Genomic DNA, 22,993 nt, shown 5'->3' with positions numbered 1-22,993 from the left:
GGGATTATGTTCAGCATGGACTGGTTGGACTGAAGGGTCTATTTCTGCATTGTGTGACGATGACGATATGCTTTCATTCACAGTTACTGATCTTAACATCAGGTTTGCCTCCAGGCCTCAAGGTTCCACAAAATACACCCTACATCCACCACAATATTATTGCTAATGTGGTTTCACTGTCGATAAGTATATTAAAGTCCCCGATGATTAGTGAATCGTCCTTGTCACATCTCTAATTTCCTATCCCACCCTGGCTAATTCTACATTTAGATTTTCTGAGCTAATCACCTTTCTCTCTATTGAACTGCCATCCTTTACTGCAAGGCAATCCTACCAACCTTCTCCTTTTTTGTTTGTCCTTTCGAAATATTGAATGTCTTTGGATATTCAGTTTCTTGCCTTGGTCAACCTACACCATATCTATGTAGTTGCAATCATATTGTATCTGTTTACCACTGTTAATTCATCTTCTTTAATTTGAATGCTCTGTGCATTCAAGTAATATACCTAGAGAATTGTTTTCTTCACATTTTTACGATGGTCTCGTTGCTGGTAGCCTTTCTTTTCTCTACCTTCTACTTTTGCTTTCTAGTATTCTATCTTTCAATTCTATTTTCATTTGATCTCTTGTGCCTCCCTGGTCTGTTTTCATCCTCCTGTCACTCTAATTTAACCACCTCCACACCAGAGAATGCCCCTGCATGGATATTTGACCGGGTCCAGCTGGGCTAAAACCCATTCACCTGCAACAGGTCCCATCTTCCCAAGAAACAGTCCCAATGCCTTAGAAATCTAAATCCCTCCTACCTACACCATGCATTCACCTGATCCATTCTTCTGTTCCTGATCTCACCAGCTTGAGGCACTAAGAATAATCTTGAGATTACTACCTTTGAGGTCTTGCTTTGAAATTTATCTCCTAGCTTCTTATATACTGCTTACAGGATCTCATCACTTTTGTTTAAACGTGAATTGTTGGTACTGACATGAACCGTTGCCTCTGGCTGTTACTCCCTTCAGAATGTCTTGCAGTGACTCAGTAATATTCTGGTCCCTGATCCCAGGAAGGCAACATTCAATCAAGTGTCACAAATGTCAGTAGAAATGTCTATTTCAATAGAATGTACAAGAGCATCCCCAATCATTATTGCTCCCCTTCCATCCCAAGTATTTCATCAGGTGGAGTCAATTGAAATAAGGCTTATGTGTAAGCCATGCATAGAATTCCTACAGTGTGGGAGCAGGCCATTTGGCTTATCAAATCCACACTGACCCACCGAAGAACATCCCACCCAGACCCAACCCTCTACCCTGTCCCAGTAACCCTGCATTCCCCATGGCTAATCCACACAGCCTGCACATTCCTGGACACTGTGGGCAATTTAGCATGGCCAAGTCCACCCTACTGCACATTCGTAGACACTGTGGGCAATTTAGCATGGCCAAGTCCACCCTACTGCACATTTCTAGACACTGTGGGCAATTTAGCATGGCCAAGTCCACCCTACTGCACATTCCTAGACACTGTGGGCAATTTAGCATGGCCAAGTCCACCCTAACCTGCATATCTTTGGACTTAGGGAGGAAAACCAGAGCACCTGGAGGTAACCCCAAAAGACATTTGAGAATGTGCAAACTCCACATCGACAGTCACCCAAGCCTGGAATCAAACCCAGGTCACTGGTGATGTGAGGCAGCAGTGCCACCCATAAATTGCTCGTGTAGAACTTTTCATCAGTCTCTTTGCAATGTGTTGCTGTGAAAACATATCATTATCATTTCACAGATGAGACACTAGGTGGAGCACCTTCCCTATACAGCATGTGAAGCTCAGAGACCGAAAGATATGCACACTGCTGTAGCTTACTCAGGTCTTTATTGCAGTAAGGACGTATTGCAATGATCAGCTCTGGAGGTACCTCTTGCGTTATGGATGGTTTGGGGAAGGAACAGAATATGATAGGAGTCAAAGCGGGGGAAGGAAAGAGAGGGGAAAAAAAAGTACTGGATTGAAAACATAGGCAGGAAAAGGGGAATAATAAGATGAGTGTGAGAGGAAGGGGAAAGAAGAAAGGTGTGAATAAGAGACAAAAAAAAATGGAGGCTACCAGCAGAAGGGAGAGATTGGAAGTGTTGTGGAGACAGTGAAGGGAGTGGGGATGGAGACATTGGGTGGGAGAAGGGCAAAGCCAAAGCAACGTCGGCCTCAGTGTGGGGAAAGCGGGGTCAGGATGAGAACTTTGTGAGGGGCCTAGAAGTCTAAGAGTTCCTCAACAACTGAGGGATCTGTTAGGCCCCGTTGCTGCAAGTAATAACACTGTAACTTACTCTGCCTCCTGCTGCTGTTTGCTGGAGGAGAAATTAAATTCAAACCTGGAAATGCTCTCCCAATATTTAGCCCTCAACAAACATCACAGAAACAGGTTATCTGGTCACTTTCACTTAGCTGAATGTGGGAAATTGCTGTACACAAAGTGTTTTCCACATGTCAGCAATGACAACATTCAAAAGTACTTCATTTCGGTAAAGCACTTTGAAATGTCATGAGGTTATCCAAGCAGTTTATAGAAATACTTTGTTCTTTCTTCTATATTATTCTGGTGTTTCTAATTCCTCTCTGGGGCCTTGGGACTCTGAAGTATGTCCAATCATTTTCGAGCATGCTTCTAAACAGCATATTTCTGGCCGTAAAATCATAATTTGATGGCTGTTGATAACACGTTTTAATTTGGTGTAGCCTTTATTGTTTTATTTGTATTTGTGGTTTTCAACACTATGTCGTAGAGTCCCTAAGCAGTCCCATAATATTTGTACTTTCGATCTCTTTTACCCTCTCTGTTAATCTCTGTCCCTTTGCTTTCCTCTCTTCTCCTATCTTAGCCTCTCTCCTTTTCATTGTAAATGCCTTTTAACGCTTTTCCAATTCACTCTCTCCCTGGGCAAGGGGCTCCACCTTATGGTCTCGTCGTAAAATTGTCTTGCAGCCTGCTTCGTTATACTATCCCCTTAGTGCTTCTATTATTTTGCTGTTCCTTTTTTGGAACCAAATGGGTTGAGTGGTTAAGGGATTTTGGGAGGAAAGGATTTGATTGATCAGCATTTTTGTTGATGACTGTTGCGTTCCAGAATGCTGGATTTAACACTGGGACGTGAGCAGTGCATATGAACTTGTATTCAAGACAGGAATGTAATCAGAAAGGTTATTGATGCAAAATAGAATGTTATAAGAGACACAATGACTGGATTGGAAAGGTAGATATTTCAGGACTATCCTTATCTTTTGTTTAAGTACACAGATAATTTATTAGTTAATTGGTTTACTTTACTCCAACAAGCTGTACATTTTGATGGGGCTGATTGATTTGTTATTTACTTAATTTTATAGCTTAGTTAAGCTGATCTGCTAATGCCTACGAAAGAGCTCTGTGCTTGACATTAACAGACCCTTGAACAATAGGCTTTATCGCAGAAAGCATCCCACTGGTGAGCTTGTGTGCTTAGATTTGCACTTGATAACCCCTCACCTCTGGCCAGCGCTGGCTCTTGATTTAATAAGGCATTGATTCAAACTTCTCTTCCTTGTCTTCAAGTCCCTTCACGGCCTCACCATTTCTTTTCTGTTTCGCCTCCTGTATATCTATACCTCCAGGTATCTCTGCTGTTGTCTAATTCTGGCCTCTTGACCATCCATAATCTGCTCTGGCTCAACTTTAGTGGTCATGCCTTCAACTGCCTCCATGAACATGTCTGCCTTTACCTTCCTTCACTCCTTTGCAATTCTCCCTCAGTGAATTGTGACTTGACCGACAGCTCTCGTGCTGCTGGGTGGTGAGGTTCTAATTTCAGGTCTCGTTCTAAAAGAGCAAGGTTAACACTCCAGAGCTGTATCCTGAGAATCTCTACAGTGTGGAAGCAGGCCATTCATCCCAACAAGTCCCTATCCCTGCATTTCCCATGGCTAACCCACCTATCGTATGGGTAATTTAGCATGTTATTTCACCTAACCTGCACACCTTTGGACTGTGGGAACAAACTGGAGCACCCAGACAGAGGGAGAATGTCCAAACTCCACACAGTCACCAAAGGCTGGAGTTGAACCCTGGTGCTGTGAGGCAGCGGTGCTAACCACTGAGCTACTGTGCCACCCTTTTGGAGGGACTGTCTTTCAGTTGAGACATTAGATTGAGTCTGCTTCCTTGCGTGAATGCGAAATAACCCATTGTACTGTTTTGAAAAAGATCAGGGAGTTATCACAGCATCCTGGCTGACATTCTCCCCTCAGTCAGCATCGCCTTATCCTGCTCATTATTATTGCTGTAGTCTGCACGCAAATTTGCTTCCAGTGGTGCTCCCTCACAATGATGAATACAATTCAAAAATACATCATTAGCTGTATAGCAATTTCAAATGTCCATTGATCATGAAGAATGCTAAATAATGTTTTTATTTGTAAAGGTACCTCTGACTAAATAATGTTTCATTTGTCCAAATATCTCCTGATGTGGTTTGGTGCCCATCTTTGTCCATTTATGCATCTGCAATGAAACGTGGCCCATTTTGTTCCTTTTAAATGTGTTACGTAATCCAAGTTATTGTTGTTTTGTTATTGATGATTTTTCTTTTCCGCAACGTTGTCCCACTGATGGATTCTTCTTGCTCCCCAAGCCCCAAGTATGGAGCAGGACAGCAGTGCTGCTATGATGCCCAAGGCAGACAGATTCTAACTGGAGACTCGATTGGAGGCAGCACCCCTGACCGAGGGCATGACTGGGGCTCCCCACCATACGAGAAGCCCCCAAGAGTTCCTGGCTTCTCTCACGGACTCTACGACGTGATGAGCTTCTATTACTGCTGCCTGTGGTCAGATAACTGCCAGTATTACTTTCTACATCGACCTTCAAGTGACTGCACAACCTACAGACCTCCAAAAGCCGGTAAGGGAGGACAGCAATGAATCATAGAATCCCTACAGTGTGGAAGCAGGCCATTCGGCGCATTGACACCGACCCTGTAAAAAACATTCCACCAGACCCACAACCTTACCCTGTCTCTGTAACCCTACATTTCCCACAGCTAATCCATCCAGCCAATACATTTCTGGACACCATGGGCAAATGCAAGGCCAATGAACCTAACCTGCACATCTTTGGACTGTGGGAGGAAACTGGAGCACCTGGAGGAAATTCATACAGACACTGGGAGAATGTGCAAACTCCACACAGACAGTGGCCCAAGGAGGGATGGGTACTTATCCGTGCAGTGATGCATGAAGACAATAAAGGATAGTCTAAATGGGCTTGAGAATCACCAAAGAAATCCAAAACCAGGACTTGTTTGTCAGGCTTATTGTCAATTTAGTCAAACAGCTGAAAATATTATGGACCTCAAAGCATACCATTTTATGGCAAATAACCACAGATTATTTCTCTATTAACTTCAGTTTGATCCATAAGATTATAAGATGGGCCATTCAGTCCGTCATTTCTGCTCTCCCATTCAATGAGATCATTCTGATGTACTGGTCCTGGAGTGTGTTCAGAGAAGATTCACAAGAATGGTCCCAGGAATGAAAAGCTTAACATATGAGGAATATATGAGGACTCTGGATCTATACTCAATGGAGTTTAGAAGGATGGGGGGGTATCTAGTTGAATCATACAAACTACTGAATGGTCTGGATAGAGCAGATGTTGGGAAGATGTTCCCATTGGTAGCAGAGTCCACGATCCGAGGGCACAGCCTTAGAATGGAGATAAGGAGAAACTTCTTCATCCAGAGAGTGGTGGATCTATGGAATTCATTGCCACAGAAGGCTATGGAGACCAGGTCATTGAGTATATTTAAGACTGAGATAGGTACTTGAGTATCAAGGGGATCAAGGGTCATGGGTAGAAAGCAGGAGAATGGGGTTGAGAAACCTATAAGCCATGATTGAATAGCAGAACAGACTTGATGGGCTGAATGGCCTAATGTCTGCTCCTATATCTTATGGTCTATGGTCTTTTGGTCTTATGATCTGATAATCCTAAAGTCCACTTTCCTGCTGTCCCCAACACCCTGTCTGTTCCTCAAATTACACTGGGTGGGTAATGCATCAGACAGTCTCCCATCCCTTGGGAATGTTGAGGTTACCTAAGATTAGATTAGATTACATACAGAGTGGAAACAGGCCCTTTGGCCCAACCAGTCCACACTGACCCTCCAAAGAGGGACACTCCCAGAGCCATTTCCCTCTGATTAATGCACCTAACACTATGGGCAATTTAGCATGGCTAATTCACCTGACCTGCACATCTTTGGACTGCGGGAGGAAACTGGAGCACCCGGAGGAAACCCACGCAGACACGGGGAGAATGTGCAAACTCCTCACAGACAGTTGCCTGAGGGTAGAATCGAACCTGGAACCCTGGTGCTGTGAGGCAGCCGTGCTAATCACTGAGCCACTGTGCCTCATTCTGCCTCTACCTCTAAAATGTAGGTGGCAAGGGGAAGTGGTGGCTGTTAGGAAAAAAGGTGGAAGGAGTAGCGTGCGTATCTTTTTTGTCCCTGAGCCAGACAGATCCATCTTTCAAACACCCCTTGGATTTACCTCAAATTTTGGATTCCTGACACTTCTCCATCAGGAATTGATTGTAATTCCGGCAGTGCCCACTACTCAGCTCTGGTGCTACTGAGCCTACAGAGCGGCTGGACAGTCCAGTTGGTTAAGAGTTGTCTATGATGGGATTTCCTCTCCAATGGGGATTCATACATGACCTTGGCTCCATTAAAATTGTTTCCAGTGTAATATTACTGTGGGGCAATTGGTTATTGGGTGGGCCTTTTGGCTGGGGTTGAGGTCTGGTGGAGCATGAAGGCAGGGGCAGAACTCCTGCTGCTAGCCCCAGCTCCTGACCTGAGCAGTGTAAGTCCTGTACAGATCCAGGACTGAAGGACCCCTCTCGGCCACCCCATTCTGAACCCTATAAGAGCGCAGGATTTATGGATTCCTTGTAAAATCCACCCTCACGAATCCAAATCCCAAAAAATTCTGAAAAAACATTCTTAAAAATATAGAGATATATACAAATTGTTGTAAATATAGACATTTTTAAATTTCTTGAACTCACTTCTAGGCACAACATTTGGAGATCCACATTTCTTTACTTTTGATGGGACGAACTTCACCTTCAATGGGAGGGGCGAGTACACACTGGTAACAGGAGAAAGAAATGGCACAAATGGAGTTTTAGAAATCCAGGGAAGGACAGAACAAGTCAAGAATATAAATGGTAAGATTCCACAGGCAGTAGCCATTCACTGGGAATATTAGAGCATCTCTGTAGTCTGGTATGCTCATCTCATGGCCAACAGCCAATGTCCATCTCTAAACATGCAACTGAAATGGGTGTAAGGCAAAAGATCTAGATTGTTATATTGTACAGTTCAGTGGAGATGAAGTAAAATATCCCTGAAATAACTCCACAAAGGCTGGTATCATGTCACCAAGTCACCCTTTATTTACATAGTTAAAAATCACACAAAACAGGTTATAGTCCAATGGATTTATAGAGTCACAGAGATGTACAGCACATTGGTCCAATTCATCCATGCTGACCAGATATCCCAACCTCATCTAGTTCCATTTGTCCGCACTATGCCCTTATGCCTCCAAACCCTTCCTATTCATATACCCATCCAGATGCCTTTTAAATGTTACAATTGTACCTGCCTCCACCATTTCCTCTGGCAGCTCATTCCATACACATACCACCCTCTGCATGAAAATGCTGCCTCTTAGATCCCTTTTATATCTTTCCCTCTCACTCTAAAACTATGGCCTCTAGTTCTGAACTCCCCACCCCAGGAAAAAGACTGTCTATTTATCCTATCCATGCTCCTCATGATTTTATAAACCTCTATAAGGTCACCCCTCAGCCTCCGACATTCCAAGGAAAACAGCCCAGCCTCTCCCTATAGCTCAAATCCTCCAAACCTGGCAATATCCTTGTAAGTCTTTTCTGAACCCTTTCAAGTTTCACAACATCTTTCCAATAGGAAAGAGACCAGAATTGCATGCCATATTCCAAAAGTGACCTAACCAATGTCCTGTACAGCCGCAACATGACCTCCCAACTCACAATGTTCTGACCAATACAGGAAAGCAAAAAAAATGTGTTCTTCAGTATCTTATCTGCCTATGACTCCAGTCTCAAGGAGCTATGAATCTGCACTCCAAGGTCTCCTTGTTCAGCAACACTCCCCAGGATCTTACCATTAAGTGTATAAGTCCTGCTAAGATTAGCTTACACAAAATGCAGTACCTCGTATTTATCTAAATTAAACTCCATCTGCCATTTCTCAGCCCATTGGCCCATCTGATCAAGATCCCATTGTAATCAGAGGTAACCTTCTTCGCTGTCCACTACACCTCCAATTTTGGTGTCATTTGCAAACTTACTAACTATACCTTCTAAGTTCATATCCAAATAATTTATATAAATGATGAAAAGTAGTGGACCCAGCAGTGATCCTTGTGGCGCTCCACTGGTCACAGGCCTCCAGTCTGAAAACAACCCTCTACCATCACCCTTTGTCTTCTATCTTCAAGCCATATTTGGCAAGTCCTTGATTTTTATGCTGATGTAGGACTTGAACATAGATGGCAGCATCAATGCTCCCAAAACGTTAAAAATCACACAACGCCAGGTTATAGTCCAACAGATTTAATTGGAAGCACTAGCTTTTGGAGCGCCACTCCTTTATCAGGTGGTTGTGAGGAGCAGCGCTCCGAAAGCTAGTGCTTCCAATGAAACCTGTTAGACTATTACCTGGTGTTGTGTGATTTTTAACTTTGTACACCCCAGTCAACACAGGCACCTCCAAATCATGGCCAAAAAGTCAGCAGAAAAATCACATGAGTCACACAATCGAGGAAACTAAAACTATCTAAGTGGCATCATATGATGATACTTCCTGCATGTCTATTCTGTAACAAACAACAAATGATACTTGATCATAGCTTCCCACATTGCCAGGAGGAGGACAAAACAAGAATGGAGTGTTGAACATCACACAAATTTACGTCGCAGCTACATTTAACGCAATCATCTGAATGATGTCCAAAACTTGGACATCTGGGCAAAGCTAAACTGCCCTATGTAGGCTTACTTGAAGTGATTAAAGAAATATTTCTACAATATTTTAATTACAACAGTTAGCAATACCTGGCATATGTAAACAATAGCAACACGTACACAGTTTGTATTGCTACCAAGGTTATTTAGAAAGCAAGTTTTGAGAGGAGTTGAGTTTTACAACTAAGATAAATTAAGAATAACAATCTCTGAAAATGGTTTATTTGGTAGTACATATTTATATATACATAGTGCGTGACACTGGCCTAGCTATCTCAGAGCTGGCTCCTTGAGTGAGCACAACACCTGGCAGTGCTGTTTTTACCTATCATTGAGGGCTCCCCGATTGGATCAGGTTAACAGTCCCAATCAGGCAACTCATACTGTATGTGAGGACAAATTACGACAGATGCTGGAATCTAAAAACAAAAGTTGCTGGAAATCACAGTGGGTCAGGCTTCATCTGTGGAGACAGACCAAATTAACGTTTCGAGTCTAGATGACTCTTTATCAGAGCTGGTGTGAAGTGTGAAGTGTTATAGTTGCGGGGGGTGGGAGTACTGGGGGATAAAGAGTGTGGATAGTTCTTTTTGATTATTGATACTCATCTAGACTTGAAATGTTAACTTGCTCTCTCTTCACAGATGCTGCCTGACACACTCTGATTTTGAGTATATTTTGTTTTCATATTCTATGAGGTCCATCTGGCTGATTTTGTTCCAAACACTACAATCTCATATTTCCCTGCTATATTTTGATGCCTTGAGTCATTTCTTTTCTCCTTATTAGTTGTTTAGTACAGTGAACTGAAATTTTGAATGGATTAAAAACAGGTAGTTGTACCATTTCAGGAGTTTTATTTAAGTTCCCAAATAACTGACCACACAAACAACTAACTTTGAACTTCCAATCTTGATTACATCATAATAATGTGGTACAGCGAGTAGTCCATATGAAAATAAGCAAACATAATAAATCTTTTAGCAAAAAAGCCAGTGGGGTCATGAGGAAATTCTTAGGCAGTAAGCTGCATGCACAATCTGGGACAGGTGGTGAAAAAAGATTCAATAAAAACTTTAAAAAGTGCAAATAAATGCCTGAAGGTGGAAACTTTGTTGGGAAAGTGGCAAGCTGACTCCTAGATGTTTTGATGATCCCAAATTGAGGTCTCAGTTTTGGTCTAAAGGGCACTGACAAGTTACTGGATATAAGCATGTATCAACTTTTCACTTTAAAATGAGTTGAGGCTATTACCAGGAATAATAAAGATTTTTGGGGGTGTGGGATGTGCGATGTGATGGGGTATCAGATATTCCTGGTCCCAGTTGGAACAGAATGAGGTGGGACTGAGAAACACAGCTGGTGAGTGGGGCAATTGGAAGTCCTGCCTCCTTTCTTACCCCCAGTCACTTTCATAAGGGCAAGGGGAGAGTAGTCCTGGATCTCATGCACCTGCATGGAAGATGAAAGTGCCAACATGTGGGCTTACTGAGAGCCCTTCCTTTGTATGTTTTCTAAATTCCTGCAAATGACACCAGCCTTGTGGAGCTGTGAACAGAAAGAGTTTAAAAACTAAAGTAAGTTGTTTTGCTTCCTTCACTGTTCAGCAGGACTTTTCCATGTTTATTCAGGTGAGCTGTGGCAGTTCAGTGATTGAAAGATGTAATGAGTCCTTAAGCAATGTGTTTGCCAGATTGCTGCTTCTATCATGTGACAATCTGTCAAGTAAACGATCGACATTATAGATATGGAAAGTCTTCACATGACTTAAAAAAAATCATCTCATGGATTTAAAAAACCCACAGTACAATTGACATTGTTTTAAAGGTAGCCTAATATAAAAACAAAGTGCAAAATTTCATCTTTTCCCATTGTTTTTATGTATTCAGTGTCACTATCTGTTGAAATTGCAGTTCTGAAGTCTGTTTGTTTACTGTGGGAGTTTATGGGCTCTTGGCTACAGTCCAATTAGTCAATCATTTTACATGGGTTTCAAATTGGTTATATTGATGCTTTAAAGAAACTGTTTGTTTGCTCAGACAATTTTACAGTACTCAACAGCTTTTAGTTATATCACTTTTGAATTCTGTTCACAAAGTGGACAATGGCTTAGAGGTGTGAGGTAGGGAAGAATGAGTTTGAGGAAGTAAAGGAATAAAGAAGTGAAGAGATGAGGAAGTGCAGAGATAAATAGGTTAGGAGGTGAAGGGGGAAATTAACAAAGGGCACTTAAAAAGTGACCAGAATGATTAACTGTATGTTGGTAAGTCACTGACTGGCTTGGATAGACTAGGCCAATGTTTTTTTGCCTATTGTGGCAGCCATTTCAATCTCTCTACTCAAGATGGTCTCCAGACAACTTAGGACCTGAATTCTTGTAAGATCCTGTCAACCTGCAAACTAGAGATCCAATCATAATGGCAGAATTATCGAGGCAGTGCGACAGTGAGTAATTATAGCAGTGTAAAAGTGGATATTTATATCAAAGCGACAGTGTCAAACTGAGTAAATAAACAAGTGTGACTAGTGAGTAACTGTAGCAATGTAATAGTGAGTAATTATAGCAATACAATAGTGTGTAATTATATAAGTCACACATAGCAGTGTAAGAATGGGTCATTATATAGTCTGACAGATGGTATTATATCAGTTTGACTTAAAAATAGTTCCAGTGTAAAAGTGAGTAATTATAGCAATATAAAAATAGGTTATTATAACAGTTTAACAATAGATTATAATAGCAGTGTAATAGTAATTAATTAAAGCTGTGTAACATTGGATAATTATAGTACTGTAACAGAGAGTAAGTAAAGCTGTGTAATCGTGGGTAATTATGGGAGTGTAATAGTGAATCATCAGAGCCGTATAACAGTGAGTATTTATTGCACAATAAGGTACTGTTTCTGCAATAGTTAGTGTTGGAGAATTGTTGCATTAAACTCCACCTAATCTTGTAATATCATGTGAATGTCAGTGGGGTAAAGGCAGAACAGCTGTTGGTCTTGAAGAGTGAAGACGTCTGCTCATTATTATCGTGACAAGGTCTATCTTACGAATTGAGCTTGACTATTATCATACAGTAAACTATACCTGAAGAGCCCCTTCTCATTAAGACCCACTTGTGGTCATGTTTGGCATTTCAGCAAATGTATTATGGTAGCAGTGGAAGGAATGGTTGGGTAATAGTATAAGGTAATGATAGTGAGAATTCCTTTGGTTACAAAAGCAGAGAAAACTAGTGCACCGAGGAGCAGAGAAATCTAGGGGATTCAAGTGCAGTAGTGGACATTTACAGGATTAATGACTTTTTGTCATCAAGGGCTACTCATAGAAACAGTCAGCAGCTGAACTATCAACCATAATGTGGATAAACAGCTCACAATGACCTGCCACTGTTCGAAGCAGATATTATAAGGCATGGTTACAGAAGGAAATCAAGGCCCATGGAAATAATTTAAATCAAGATTGTAGCACCAATAATATCACAAAATCAGAATTAAGGTGACAAAGGTACCATTTCAAAGACTAAACAGGGTCTAACAGAATAAGGTAGTACAGGGAATATTGAAGCTGCAGTAAAAACAGGAGGTCCATAACTTAAACTATGGTTCATGCAGGAAGAATTTGTTAAAGCAGCCAGTTTTATTTGGGACATAATTAAAAACAACAGGCATAATTTATTAGGCTGTGAAAGTTGAGAAATCATCCATTTAGCGACATAAAAATAGAACACCTACATTTTGACTGCAAAAACATGGAAAAGCTCCATTAAACAGTACTGAAGTACAGCATTGCTATATTGCATAATGCAAAGCCTTAAAAGAAGAATAATTCACCAGCATTGCTATACTGTACAGTTTAAAAACCTTTCAGGTTTCGGAAAAACGGCATTGCTATAATGAAGAAGTAAGAATCACCCTGGGAAGAGATTAAGTTATCACTGATAAAGTTGCAAGTCAGGAATGAAAACAGCATTGAGATTTCTAATAAGAATTTAAACATTTTAAAACACTTTTTAAAATGAAGAAGCATACATATTGACTGGAGAAATAATACTGCTTGGCAGAAGAAATTTTAGAGATATGCCAAATAGAACAGGGGATTGGACATTTTGGAGAAAACAGTTTTAAGATTTAGAATTTCTGCCGAGCTACACATAAAATTATGAGCTAGAAGTGACAGATAATGAGGTTATAACTTGTCAAAATGTTAAAGAAAGCGCAGATAACTTTCAATAAAGGTTTATAAACATTCGACATGTACTTTAATCAGACAGCAAAGCATAGCTTTTCAAATTGTATTGGAAGCAGTAACCAAGAAGAATCAGAGAAATCCTGGAAATTGAAGGACAAACTCATCACAGAGAGTAATGGAATTTATTCAGTTTATAAGGATACCATAGCTCAAGACAATCATGGCAAGATTGTGAGCGACACGGTGGCACAGTGGTTAGCACTGCTGCCTCACAGCGCCTGAGACCCGGGTTCAGTTCCCGACTCAGGCGACTGACTGTGTGGAGTTTGCACGTTCTCCCCGTGTCTGCGTGGGTCTCCTCCGGGTGCTCCGGTTTCCTCCCACAGTCCAAAGATGTGCGGGTCAGGTGAATTAGTCATGCTAAATTGCCCGTAGTGTTAGGTAAGGGGTAAATGTAGGGCTATGGGTGGGTTGCGCTTCGGCGGGTCGGTGTGGACTTGTTGGGCCGAAGGGCCTGTTTCCACACTGTAAGTAATCAAATCTGGAACAATGATCACTCACAGGCACACACAGTGCTCAGAAAAAAATGCAATTTCTGCAAAACTATAAGTTACTTCCAGAAGATTTGTAGAAGCAGGGTTCAGTTATTGGGCAGCAAAAAGTGAAGTGGCTACTCACACAATGAGAATAAAGTACAGCAACGGACACTATAGAAGGTATCCAATGTATTTCAACGGAAATTGCCGACCTCTTCAATTAATTTTACAGAACCTGTTTTTGTGAATGGAAATCCCATTAATTTTAATCTGGATGCAGTAGTGAGTGTCACTATCCTGTCAAATCATTTAGCATGTGTGAAGAAACAGAAGTTACAGCCTACATAGGAGATAGGAGAAAGTGAGGTCTGCAGATGCTGGAGATCAGAGCTGAAAATGTGTTGCTGGAAAAGCGCAGCAGGTCAGGCAGCATCCAAGGAGCAGGAGAGTCGACATTTCGGGCATGAGCCCATCTTCAGGAATGAATGTTTAGCACACTGGTATGGCTAAGATAAAAGGTAGGGAGGAGGGACTTGGGGGAGTGGCATTGGAAATGCGATAGGTGGAAGGAGGTTAAGGTGAGGGTGATAGGCCAGAGTGGGGGTGGGGGCGGAGAGGTCAGGAAGAAGATTGCAGGTTTGGAAGGTGATGCTGAGTTCGAGGGTTGGGACTGAGACAAGGTGGGGGGAGGGGAAATGAGGAAACTGGAGAAATCTGAGTTCATCCCTTGTGGTTGGAGGGTTCCTAGGTGAAAGATGAGGCGCTCTTCCTCCAACCGTCGTGTTGCTTGGATGCTGCTTTACATAGAAGATAGGCCAGGTTGGACAGTCCTGAAGATTAAGAGTATGCCACAAGCATCTCTGCAATATCAGGGGTTGATAAAAGTGGAGATTGTAAACATACTTAATAATCAAGGAACCTCACTCGTGAGCTAGGATGCATGAATTGCCCTCAAGCTTCTTTGAAAGGTTGAAGACGTCGAATTATTCAGCAGTAACAACTTCTTTGGGAAGACGTAAATTGAATTATTCTCATGAATGGAGAAACTCAATGCCAAATACAACATCACGTTAAAGAAGGATGCTAAACTGTTAGTCTCTACACAAAAGCTTACCATCTAGATGGTTAGATTCCATTTGAAGAAAAATGCTGACTTTCATATTGCATTGTTGAATTACCAATTTCCCCCCGCCATACCAGTGTGCCTTATTACCATCTGACCGACTGATGGCTGAAAATTGTCGATTCAATTCCCGCACCTGTCAAGGAGGTTGAGTCCACTGGACTGGAGTTGTTTATGTAAAAATGAAAATTCTTACTGAGAGGAGCAAGCTTCACAACATCTCAAAAAGCAAAAAATGCTGGAGAACCTCAGCAGGTCTGGCAGCATCTGTGGAGAGAGAACCAAGAGCTAATGTTTCAAGTCCTTTGTGACTCTTCCGCTAGGTTATTTTTCTTGCAAGTCTTCTCATGTGAAGGCAGATGAATGTTGACATTGGGCCACCATCATGGATCTTCAGAAGAAGGATCACTGGACTTGAAACATTAACACCTGTCCATAGATGCTGCCAGACCTGCTGAGTTTCTCCAGTAGTTTCTGTTTCTATAATTCTGTCATGCCTGGTTTAGATTGGTCCCTATTTCCTTAGCAGTGACTGAGATGTTTATTCTAACAGAGATATGTCATCTTCTAAAGATCCACGTTGTAATGGAAGTTTAGTTTGAGACTCAGAATTATTTTCTAATGGTGCTCAGGAGAGAGGATTGACTTGTTTGTGCTGTAACTAGCATTCTTGCAAAAGTGATGTTCTTGTGATGGAGGTGGGCATTGCTTCTGTTGGAGTGATTTTGCTTCTCCACAACTTGAACAGTGACTCCTCACATCAAAAGATTTGAACACTTTTTGCATTGGTTTGTTTTGTGATTATTTGGAGTCTCACTAATGTATGAAGTCACTAGGTGCTGATTATCTTAGAGTCATAGAGATGTGCAGCATGGAAACAGACCCTTTGGTCCAATTCATCTGTGCTGGCCAGATATCCTAACCTAATCTTTCCCATTTGCCAGCACTTGGCCCATATCCCTCTAAATCCTTCCTATTGATATACCCATCCAGATGACTTTTAAATGTTGCAATTGTACAAGCCTCCACCACTTTTTCTGGCAGCTCATTCCATACATGCACCACCCTCTGTGTGAAAACGTTGCCTGTTAGGTCCCTTTTATATCTTTCCCCTCTCACGCTAAAACTATGCCCTCTAGTTCTGGACTCCCCCACCCCTGGGAAAAATACTTTGTCTATTTATCCTATCCATGCCACTCATGATTTTATAAACCTCTATGAGATTGCCCCTCAGCCTTCGACCCTCCAGGGAAAACAGCCCCAGCCTGTTCAGCCTCTCCCTATAGCTCAATTCCTCCAACCCTGGCAACATCCTTGTAAATCTTTTCTGAACCCTTTCAAGTTTCACAACATCCTTCGGATAGGAAGGAGACCAGAACTGCTTGCAATCTTCCAAAAGTGACCTAACCAACATTCTGTATAGCCGCAACATGACCTCCCAACTTCTATAATCAATGTTCTGACCAATGAAAAAGCATACCAAATGCCTTCTTCACTATCATACCTGTGACTCTACTTTCAAGGAGCTATGAACTTGCAATCCAAGCTCTCTATGTTCAGCAACACTCCCTAGGACCTTAGCAGGACTTATATCCTTAATGATAAGATTTGCTTTCCCAAAATGCAGCGCCTCGCATTTTTCTAAGTTAAACCCCATTTGCCACTCCTCAGCCCATTGGTCCTTCTGATCAAGATCCAGATTTATTCTTCTGTTCCTCAGATTTTTCCATTGTTTTTCTAAATCTCACCTTGTAACACAAGCTGGGTAGACATTCTTTCAGTCTGAGATCTTCCTTTGGTTGTAAAGATCCTGAAAATGAACTAGAAATTCTGATGACAATTCTGTCTCTAACTAGTACTGGTTGTAAGGCTGCATATTGCAAAATACAAACAATGAAAAATGACCATTTACTAAGTTGTTAATAGTTTCTCCTGAAAACTGTATTTTTAAAAAAATCTTGCTGTTATCCATAATACTATTAGTTCTTAAGTAAAATAGGTGTCAAATGCTTTTGACATCATCAAAGCTATCAGTATCTTCTTGAGCTATTTTTCTGTGATTACTGTAGTTTGATAATGTTTCCATGGAATAAAACAGTGAACTAACTTGTTCTGCTTCTGAATTGGTGTGTAGCCCTGAAGCAGTTCCATATCTCATTGTTTCTTTCATGCTGATCAATTTAATTCACTGATGCCTGAAAGATCTGTAACATTAAAACTGCCTGGTCCGTAATAACTGTCTTCATTCCTTTGTGAAATTAATTTTCTCATTTAAATTCTGAAGGTATTTTAAAAAATTTTGGTATTCTCAGGTGCTTTTCAAATTCGAGTTGTGATTTCAATTCAACTGCTACTTAGCTTATTGAATTTTCAAGAATGTTTTTGAAATTGCTGTTAAATGTTAATTGCAGATCTTCCTGTAAGCTGTTAAATTACAAAGAGTTATTGCTTAAAGAAAGACTTAAATCTACTTTGATTCACCTGTGATTTTTTTCTGTATTTTAAATTATCAAATTTTCTTTTATCTTCATATGCTTTAAATTGTCATTCTTCACAAATTTAAGATTTTGATCTAGAGAACTGTGTGAGAGTTTGATACTTAGTGGTGTTTCGTATCCTTTTCAACAATATTGATGATTTGATTTGATTTGACTTATTGTTGTCACAAGTACCTAAGTACAGTGAAAATTTTGTTTTGTGTGCAGTACACGCATGCCACTGATTCATTATATCAGTGTATTTATGGGTAATTACGACAGCAAATAACTATAGCCGTGTTACAATGAGTAATTGTACCACTATAACAGTATGGAATTATATATACACAGTGTAATTTAAGCAGTATAAGATGAGTAATGATGCAAATGTAACATGAATAATTAAAACAGTGTAACCATAATTATAAAAGGGGATATTGAGTAATTATAGCCGTGTAAGTACACAATTATAGCACTGTAAGCGTGTGATTGTAGCACTGTAACAGTAGTTATGTCAGCGTAGCAAGGTGTAATTGTACCAGTGTAACAGTGAGTACTTATACCACTGTAATAGTAATTACATCAGCGTAACAGTGTAATTACAACATTTGCAACAGTTAGTGATTGTAATAGTGGGTTAAAGTACATGATTGGAGCAGCGAGTAACTGTAGCAGTGAACAGTGAATAATGAAAGCAGTATAACAGTATTTGGAGCAGTGTAACAGAGAGTGATTGATTATAGCAGTGTAACAATGGGTAGTTTTATCAGTGTAACAATGATAATTTATAACCATGTGACAATGGGTAATTGTAGCAGAGTAACAGTGAGGGATTATAGCAACGTCACTATGAGAAATAATGGCACTGTGATATTGAGTAATTATTGCAGTGCAACAGAGAGTAATTAGAGCAATATAACATTGCATAATTACAGCAGTGTCAATGGTGAGTAATTATAGAAGTGAAATGTTGTGTAATTATAGCAGTGTAACAGTGTCTAATTATAGTAGTTTAACAGTAAATAATTATACCAGTGTTACAGTGAATAATTATACCAATCTGCCAGTGAGGAGTTCTACCAGTGTAACAGTCTGTAATTAAGAATACTATGTAAATTGAAAATATAATAGTGGAAATTATAGATGTATAACTGCTAAATGATGGCAAATTACAGTGGCTAATTGTAGCATTATGACACTGAGGATTTAGCATAATTGAAGTCAATAGTTATAGAATTATAGCATTGGACAATAAAGGTACAATAAAATGGCTATAAAACTGTGGACAATCATAAACACTAGGAGTTGGCACAATCACAAGTTGGATTGGACCTTGAATTCCATTGCAAGCCTGATAAAAATTTCCTCTAAGATTTGTAGCTGCAATTTTTATTCTGTTCAGGTTTATGTCAGAGCATTATTGATTGGCAATTAGCTGCATTGCCTTTTTACAGGGACATATGCAAATTCGACTGGCTTTACTGCTGTTGCTATGCAGGAAGGTGACTCTGATGTGATTGAAGTCCGTGTTCCAACCCATTCTAACGATGCCACTTTGGAGGTGCTGGTCAACCATGGGGTTGTAACTTTCAATGAGCAAAGCTGGATGGATCTTAAAGGTGAGTTTTCTTTTGCACTTGTGAATGCTCAGGTAACCTGGATGCACCCAGCTATTTTATGTACTGTCCAGGCTGATAACTCTTATACTGTGAACTGTCCTTCAGTCACCATCAGTGCTCGCTTCAGCAGCACATATACTAAAATTGGAATGATACAGAGAAGATTAGCATGGCCCCTGCACAAAGGATTATATGCAAATTTGTGAACTGTTTCATATTAGGGTGGCATGGTGGCTCAGTGGTTAGCACTGTTGCCTCACTGCAGTAGTGACACCAGTTCAATTCCACCCTCGGGTGAGTGCATGTGTGGAGTTTGCACGTTCTTGTGTATCTGTGTAGGTTTCCTCTGGGTGCTCTGGCTTCCTCCCACAATCCAAAGATGTGCAGGCTTGGTGGACATGACCATGCTAAATTGCCCTGCAGTATCCAGGGATGTGCAAGCTAGGTGGATTAGCCATGGGAAATGCAGAGTCATAGTGATAGGATAAGAGGGTGGGATGCTCTTTGGAGGGTTGGTGTGCACTTAATGAGCTGAATGGCCTGCATACAAACTGGAGGGATTTTATGATTCTATACATGGAGGAGCAGATTGGGAGACAGATTTTGGAAAGGTTGCACAAGTAACAGGATTGTTGCCATTGGTGACTGCAACTTCTCTAATAGTGATTGGAACCTCCTTAGTGCAAATAGTTTGGATGGAGCAGATTTTGTCAGAAGGATTCCTGACTCAATATGTAGATAAGCCAACCAGAGGGGAGGCCATATTGGATCTGGTGCTTGGCAGCAAACTAGGTCAGGTGTCAGATCTCTCGGTGGGAAAGGATTTTGATGATAGTGATTACTATAGACATGGAGAGGGATAGGAGCAGACAGTATGGGAAATTATGTAATTGGGGGAGGGGGAATTTCAATGCAATTAGGCAGGATCTTTGGAGCTTAAATTGAGAGTAGATATTCTCAGGGAAATGCATAACAAAAATGTGGAGGTTGTTTAGGGAACACTTGCTACAAGTGCTGGATAGGTTTGTCCCACTGAGGCAAGGAAGGGATGGTAGGGGGAAGGAACCTTGGAAGACAAGAGATGTGGAGCGTGTAGCAAAGAGGAAGAAGGAAGCTTACTTAAGGTTGAGGAAGCAAGGATCAGACAGGGCTCTAGATGGTTACAAGGTAGCCAGAAAGGAACTGAAGAATGGACTTAGGAGAACTAGAAGGAGGCATGAAAAAGCCTTGGTGGTTAGGATTAAGGAAAACTCCAAGGCTTCTACACTTGTGAGGAACAAAAGGATGCCCAGTCTGAGGGTAGGGCTGATCAGGGATAGTGGTGGTAAGTTGTACCTGAAGTGGAAGGTAGTGGAGGTCCTTAATGAACACTTTGCTTCAGTGTTCACTAGTGAGAGGGACCCTTGTCATGTATGAGGACAGCATGAAACAGACTGATATGCTTGAACAGGTTGATGTTAAGAAGGAGGATGTGCTGGAAAGTTTGAAGAACATAAAGATAGATAAATCCCCTAGGCCAGATGGCATATACCCAAGGTTTTGATGGGAAGCAAGGGAAGAAATTGCTGCTCCTTTGGCAATGATGTTTGCGTCCTCATCGTCCACCGAAGTAATATTAGATGATTGGAGGGTGGCAAATGTTATTCCCCTGTTCAAGAAAGGGAATAGGGATAACCCCTGGGACTTATAGATCAGTCGGTATATTTCGGTGTTGGGCAAATTATTGAAGAGGATTCTGAGAGACAGGATTTATGATTATTTGGAAAAGCATAGTATGAGAGATAGTCACAATGGCTTTGTAAGAGGCAGGTCATGCCTCACAAGCCTTATTGAATTCTTTGAGGATGTGACAGAACACATTGATGAAGGTAGAGCAGTGGACGTCATGTATACGGATTTTAGCAAGGCATTTGATAAGGTTCGAGGAGAAAGTGAGGACTGCAGATGCTGGAGGTCAGAGCTGAAAATGTGTTGCTGGAAAAGCGCAGCAGGTCAGGCAGCATCCAAAGAGCAGGAGAATCAATGTTTCGGGCATAAGCCCTTCTTCAGGAATTTGATAAGGTTCCCCATGGTAGGCTTATTCCAAATGCTATGAGGCATAGGATAAGGGGAAATTTGGCTGTCTGGATCCAGAACTGGCTGGTCCATAGAAGACAGAGAGTGGTTTAGATGGAAAGTATTCAGCCCGGTGCTTAGTGACCAGTGGTGTTCCATAGGGATCTGTTATGGGACCTCTGCTCTTTGTGATTTTTATAAATGACTTGGATGAGGAAGTGGAAGGGTGGCTTAATAAATTTGCTGATGACACAAAGATCGGTGGAGTTGTGGATAGTGTGGAGGGTTGTTGTAGGTTGCAATGGGACATTGTCAGGGTGCAGAGCTGGGCTGACAATTGGCAGATGGAGTTCAACCTGGAAATGTGGGAAGTGGTTCATTTCGGAAGGTCAAATTTGAATTCAGATTACGGGTTAAAGGCAGGATTCTTAGCAATGTCGATGAACAGAGGGACCTTGGGGTCCATGTCCATAGATTCTTCATCGATGCCACCCAAGTTGACAGGGCTGTTAAGAAGGCGTACAGTGTGTTGGCTTTCATTAGCAGGGGGAGCTCTATCAAGCCCTAGTTAGGTCACATTTGGAATATTGTGATCAGTTCTAGTCACCTCATCATCACCTCAGGAAAGATCTGGAAGCTTTAGAGAGAGTACAGAGGAGATTGACCAGGATGCTGCCTGGGACTGGAGGGTATGTCTTATGATGAAACATTGAGGGAGCTAGGGCTTTTCTCATTGGAGCAAAGAAGGATGACAGGTGACTTGATAGAGGTGTACAAAATGTTGAGAGGCATAGATAGAGTGAATAGCCAGAGACTGTTTCTCAGGGCGGAAATGCCTATCATGGGGGGGGGGGGCATAATTTTAAGGTGATTAGGGGTGCTGTCAGAAATAAGTTCTTTACATGGAGAGTGGTTGGGTGCGTGGAATGCACTGTCAGCAGTGGTAATGGATTCAGATACATTAGAGACATATAAGTGAGTCTTGGATAGGCACATGGATGATAGTAAAATGAAGGGTGGGTAGGTCAGTTTGAGCTTAGAGTAGGATAGAAAGTCAGCATAACATTGAGGGCTGAAGGGCCTGTAATGTTCTCTACTCTCAACAGGTTACAGTCTCACTCCAAGAATTTTGGCACCAAGGTGCCGACACTGCAAGGTAGTAGTGAGGGAATGCTGTACTGTCTGAGCTGTCAGCTTTTGGATGAGACTTATATTGATGCCCCACTTGCCTTCTCTGGTAGATGTATAAGGTCCCATGGAAATATTTTGGAAAAATCTCAGTCTTGCCAGCCTCCAATGGTATATTTATCCCCCAAACTATATTAGGAAATAGATCCTAGTTCTGAGGAATATTCCGATTGGACTCAAACTGTTAACTCTCTTTCTCCCTCCGCAGATGCTGCCAGACTTGTTCTTGATTGTGTTTAGAGTCCTAGAGTCAAAAAGATGTACAGCACAGAAACAGACCCTTCGGCCCAATTAATCCATGCCAACCAGATATCCTAAATTAATCTAGTCCCATTTGCCAGCAGTTGGCTCATATCCCTGTAAACCTTTCCTATCCATATACCCATCCAAATGCCATTTAAATGCTGTAATTGTACCAGCCTCCACCACTTCCTCTGGCAGCGCATTCCCGTACACATACCACCCTCTGTGTGAAAAAGTTGTCCCTTAGGTTCCTTCTAAGTTTTTCCTCTTTCATCCAAAACCTTTACCCTCTAGTTCTGGACTCCATCACGCCAGGAAAGGACCTTGTCTATTTACGCTAACCATGACCCTCATGATTTTATAATCATCTGTAAAGTCGCCCCTCAGCCTCTGACAGCCCCAGCCAATTCAGCTTTTCCCTATAGCTCAAACTCTCCAACCC

The 22,993-nt window shown here is 41.4% G+C and overlaps 1 protein-coding gene and 1 non-coding gene across 7 annotated transcripts in view; both read left to right on the top strand.

Moving 5' to 3' along the window:
- Positions 1-22,993, top strand: part of susd2 (sushi domain containing 2) — a 233,071-nt gene that overhangs the window by 168,943 nt on the left and 41,135 nt on the right. For all 6 annotated transcript variants that reach the window (XM_060843721.1, XM_060843718.1, XM_060843720.1 and 3 more), the window contains 3 exons: positions 4,666-4,934; positions 7,116-7,271; positions 18,901-19,065. In XM_060843721.1, the coding sequence (XP_060699704.1) occupies positions 4,666-4,934; positions 7,116-7,271; positions 18,901-19,065 (590 nt within the window). The remainder of the gene's footprint in view (positions 1-4,665; positions 4,935-7,115; positions 7,272-18,900; positions 19,066-22,993) is intronic.
- On the top strand, positions 19,180-19,287 carry LOC132827495 (U6 spliceosomal RNA). Its single transcript, XR_009646017.1, has one exon. It is a non-coding gene; the product is annotated as a U6 spliceosomal RNA (small nuclear RNA).

Source organism: Hemiscyllium ocellatum, chromosome 24 (assembly GCF_020745735.1).
Source record: "Hemiscyllium ocellatum isolate sHemOce1 chromosome 24, sHemOce1.pat.X.cur, whole genome shotgun sequence".
In the NCBI taxonomy this organism is placed as follows: Eukaryota; Metazoa; Chordata; class Chondrichthyes; order Orectolobiformes; family Hemiscylliidae; genus Hemiscyllium; species Hemiscyllium ocellatum.
Note: the sequence above shows the minus strand (reverse complement) of the source record. Positions and strands in the feature narration are given on the sequence as shown.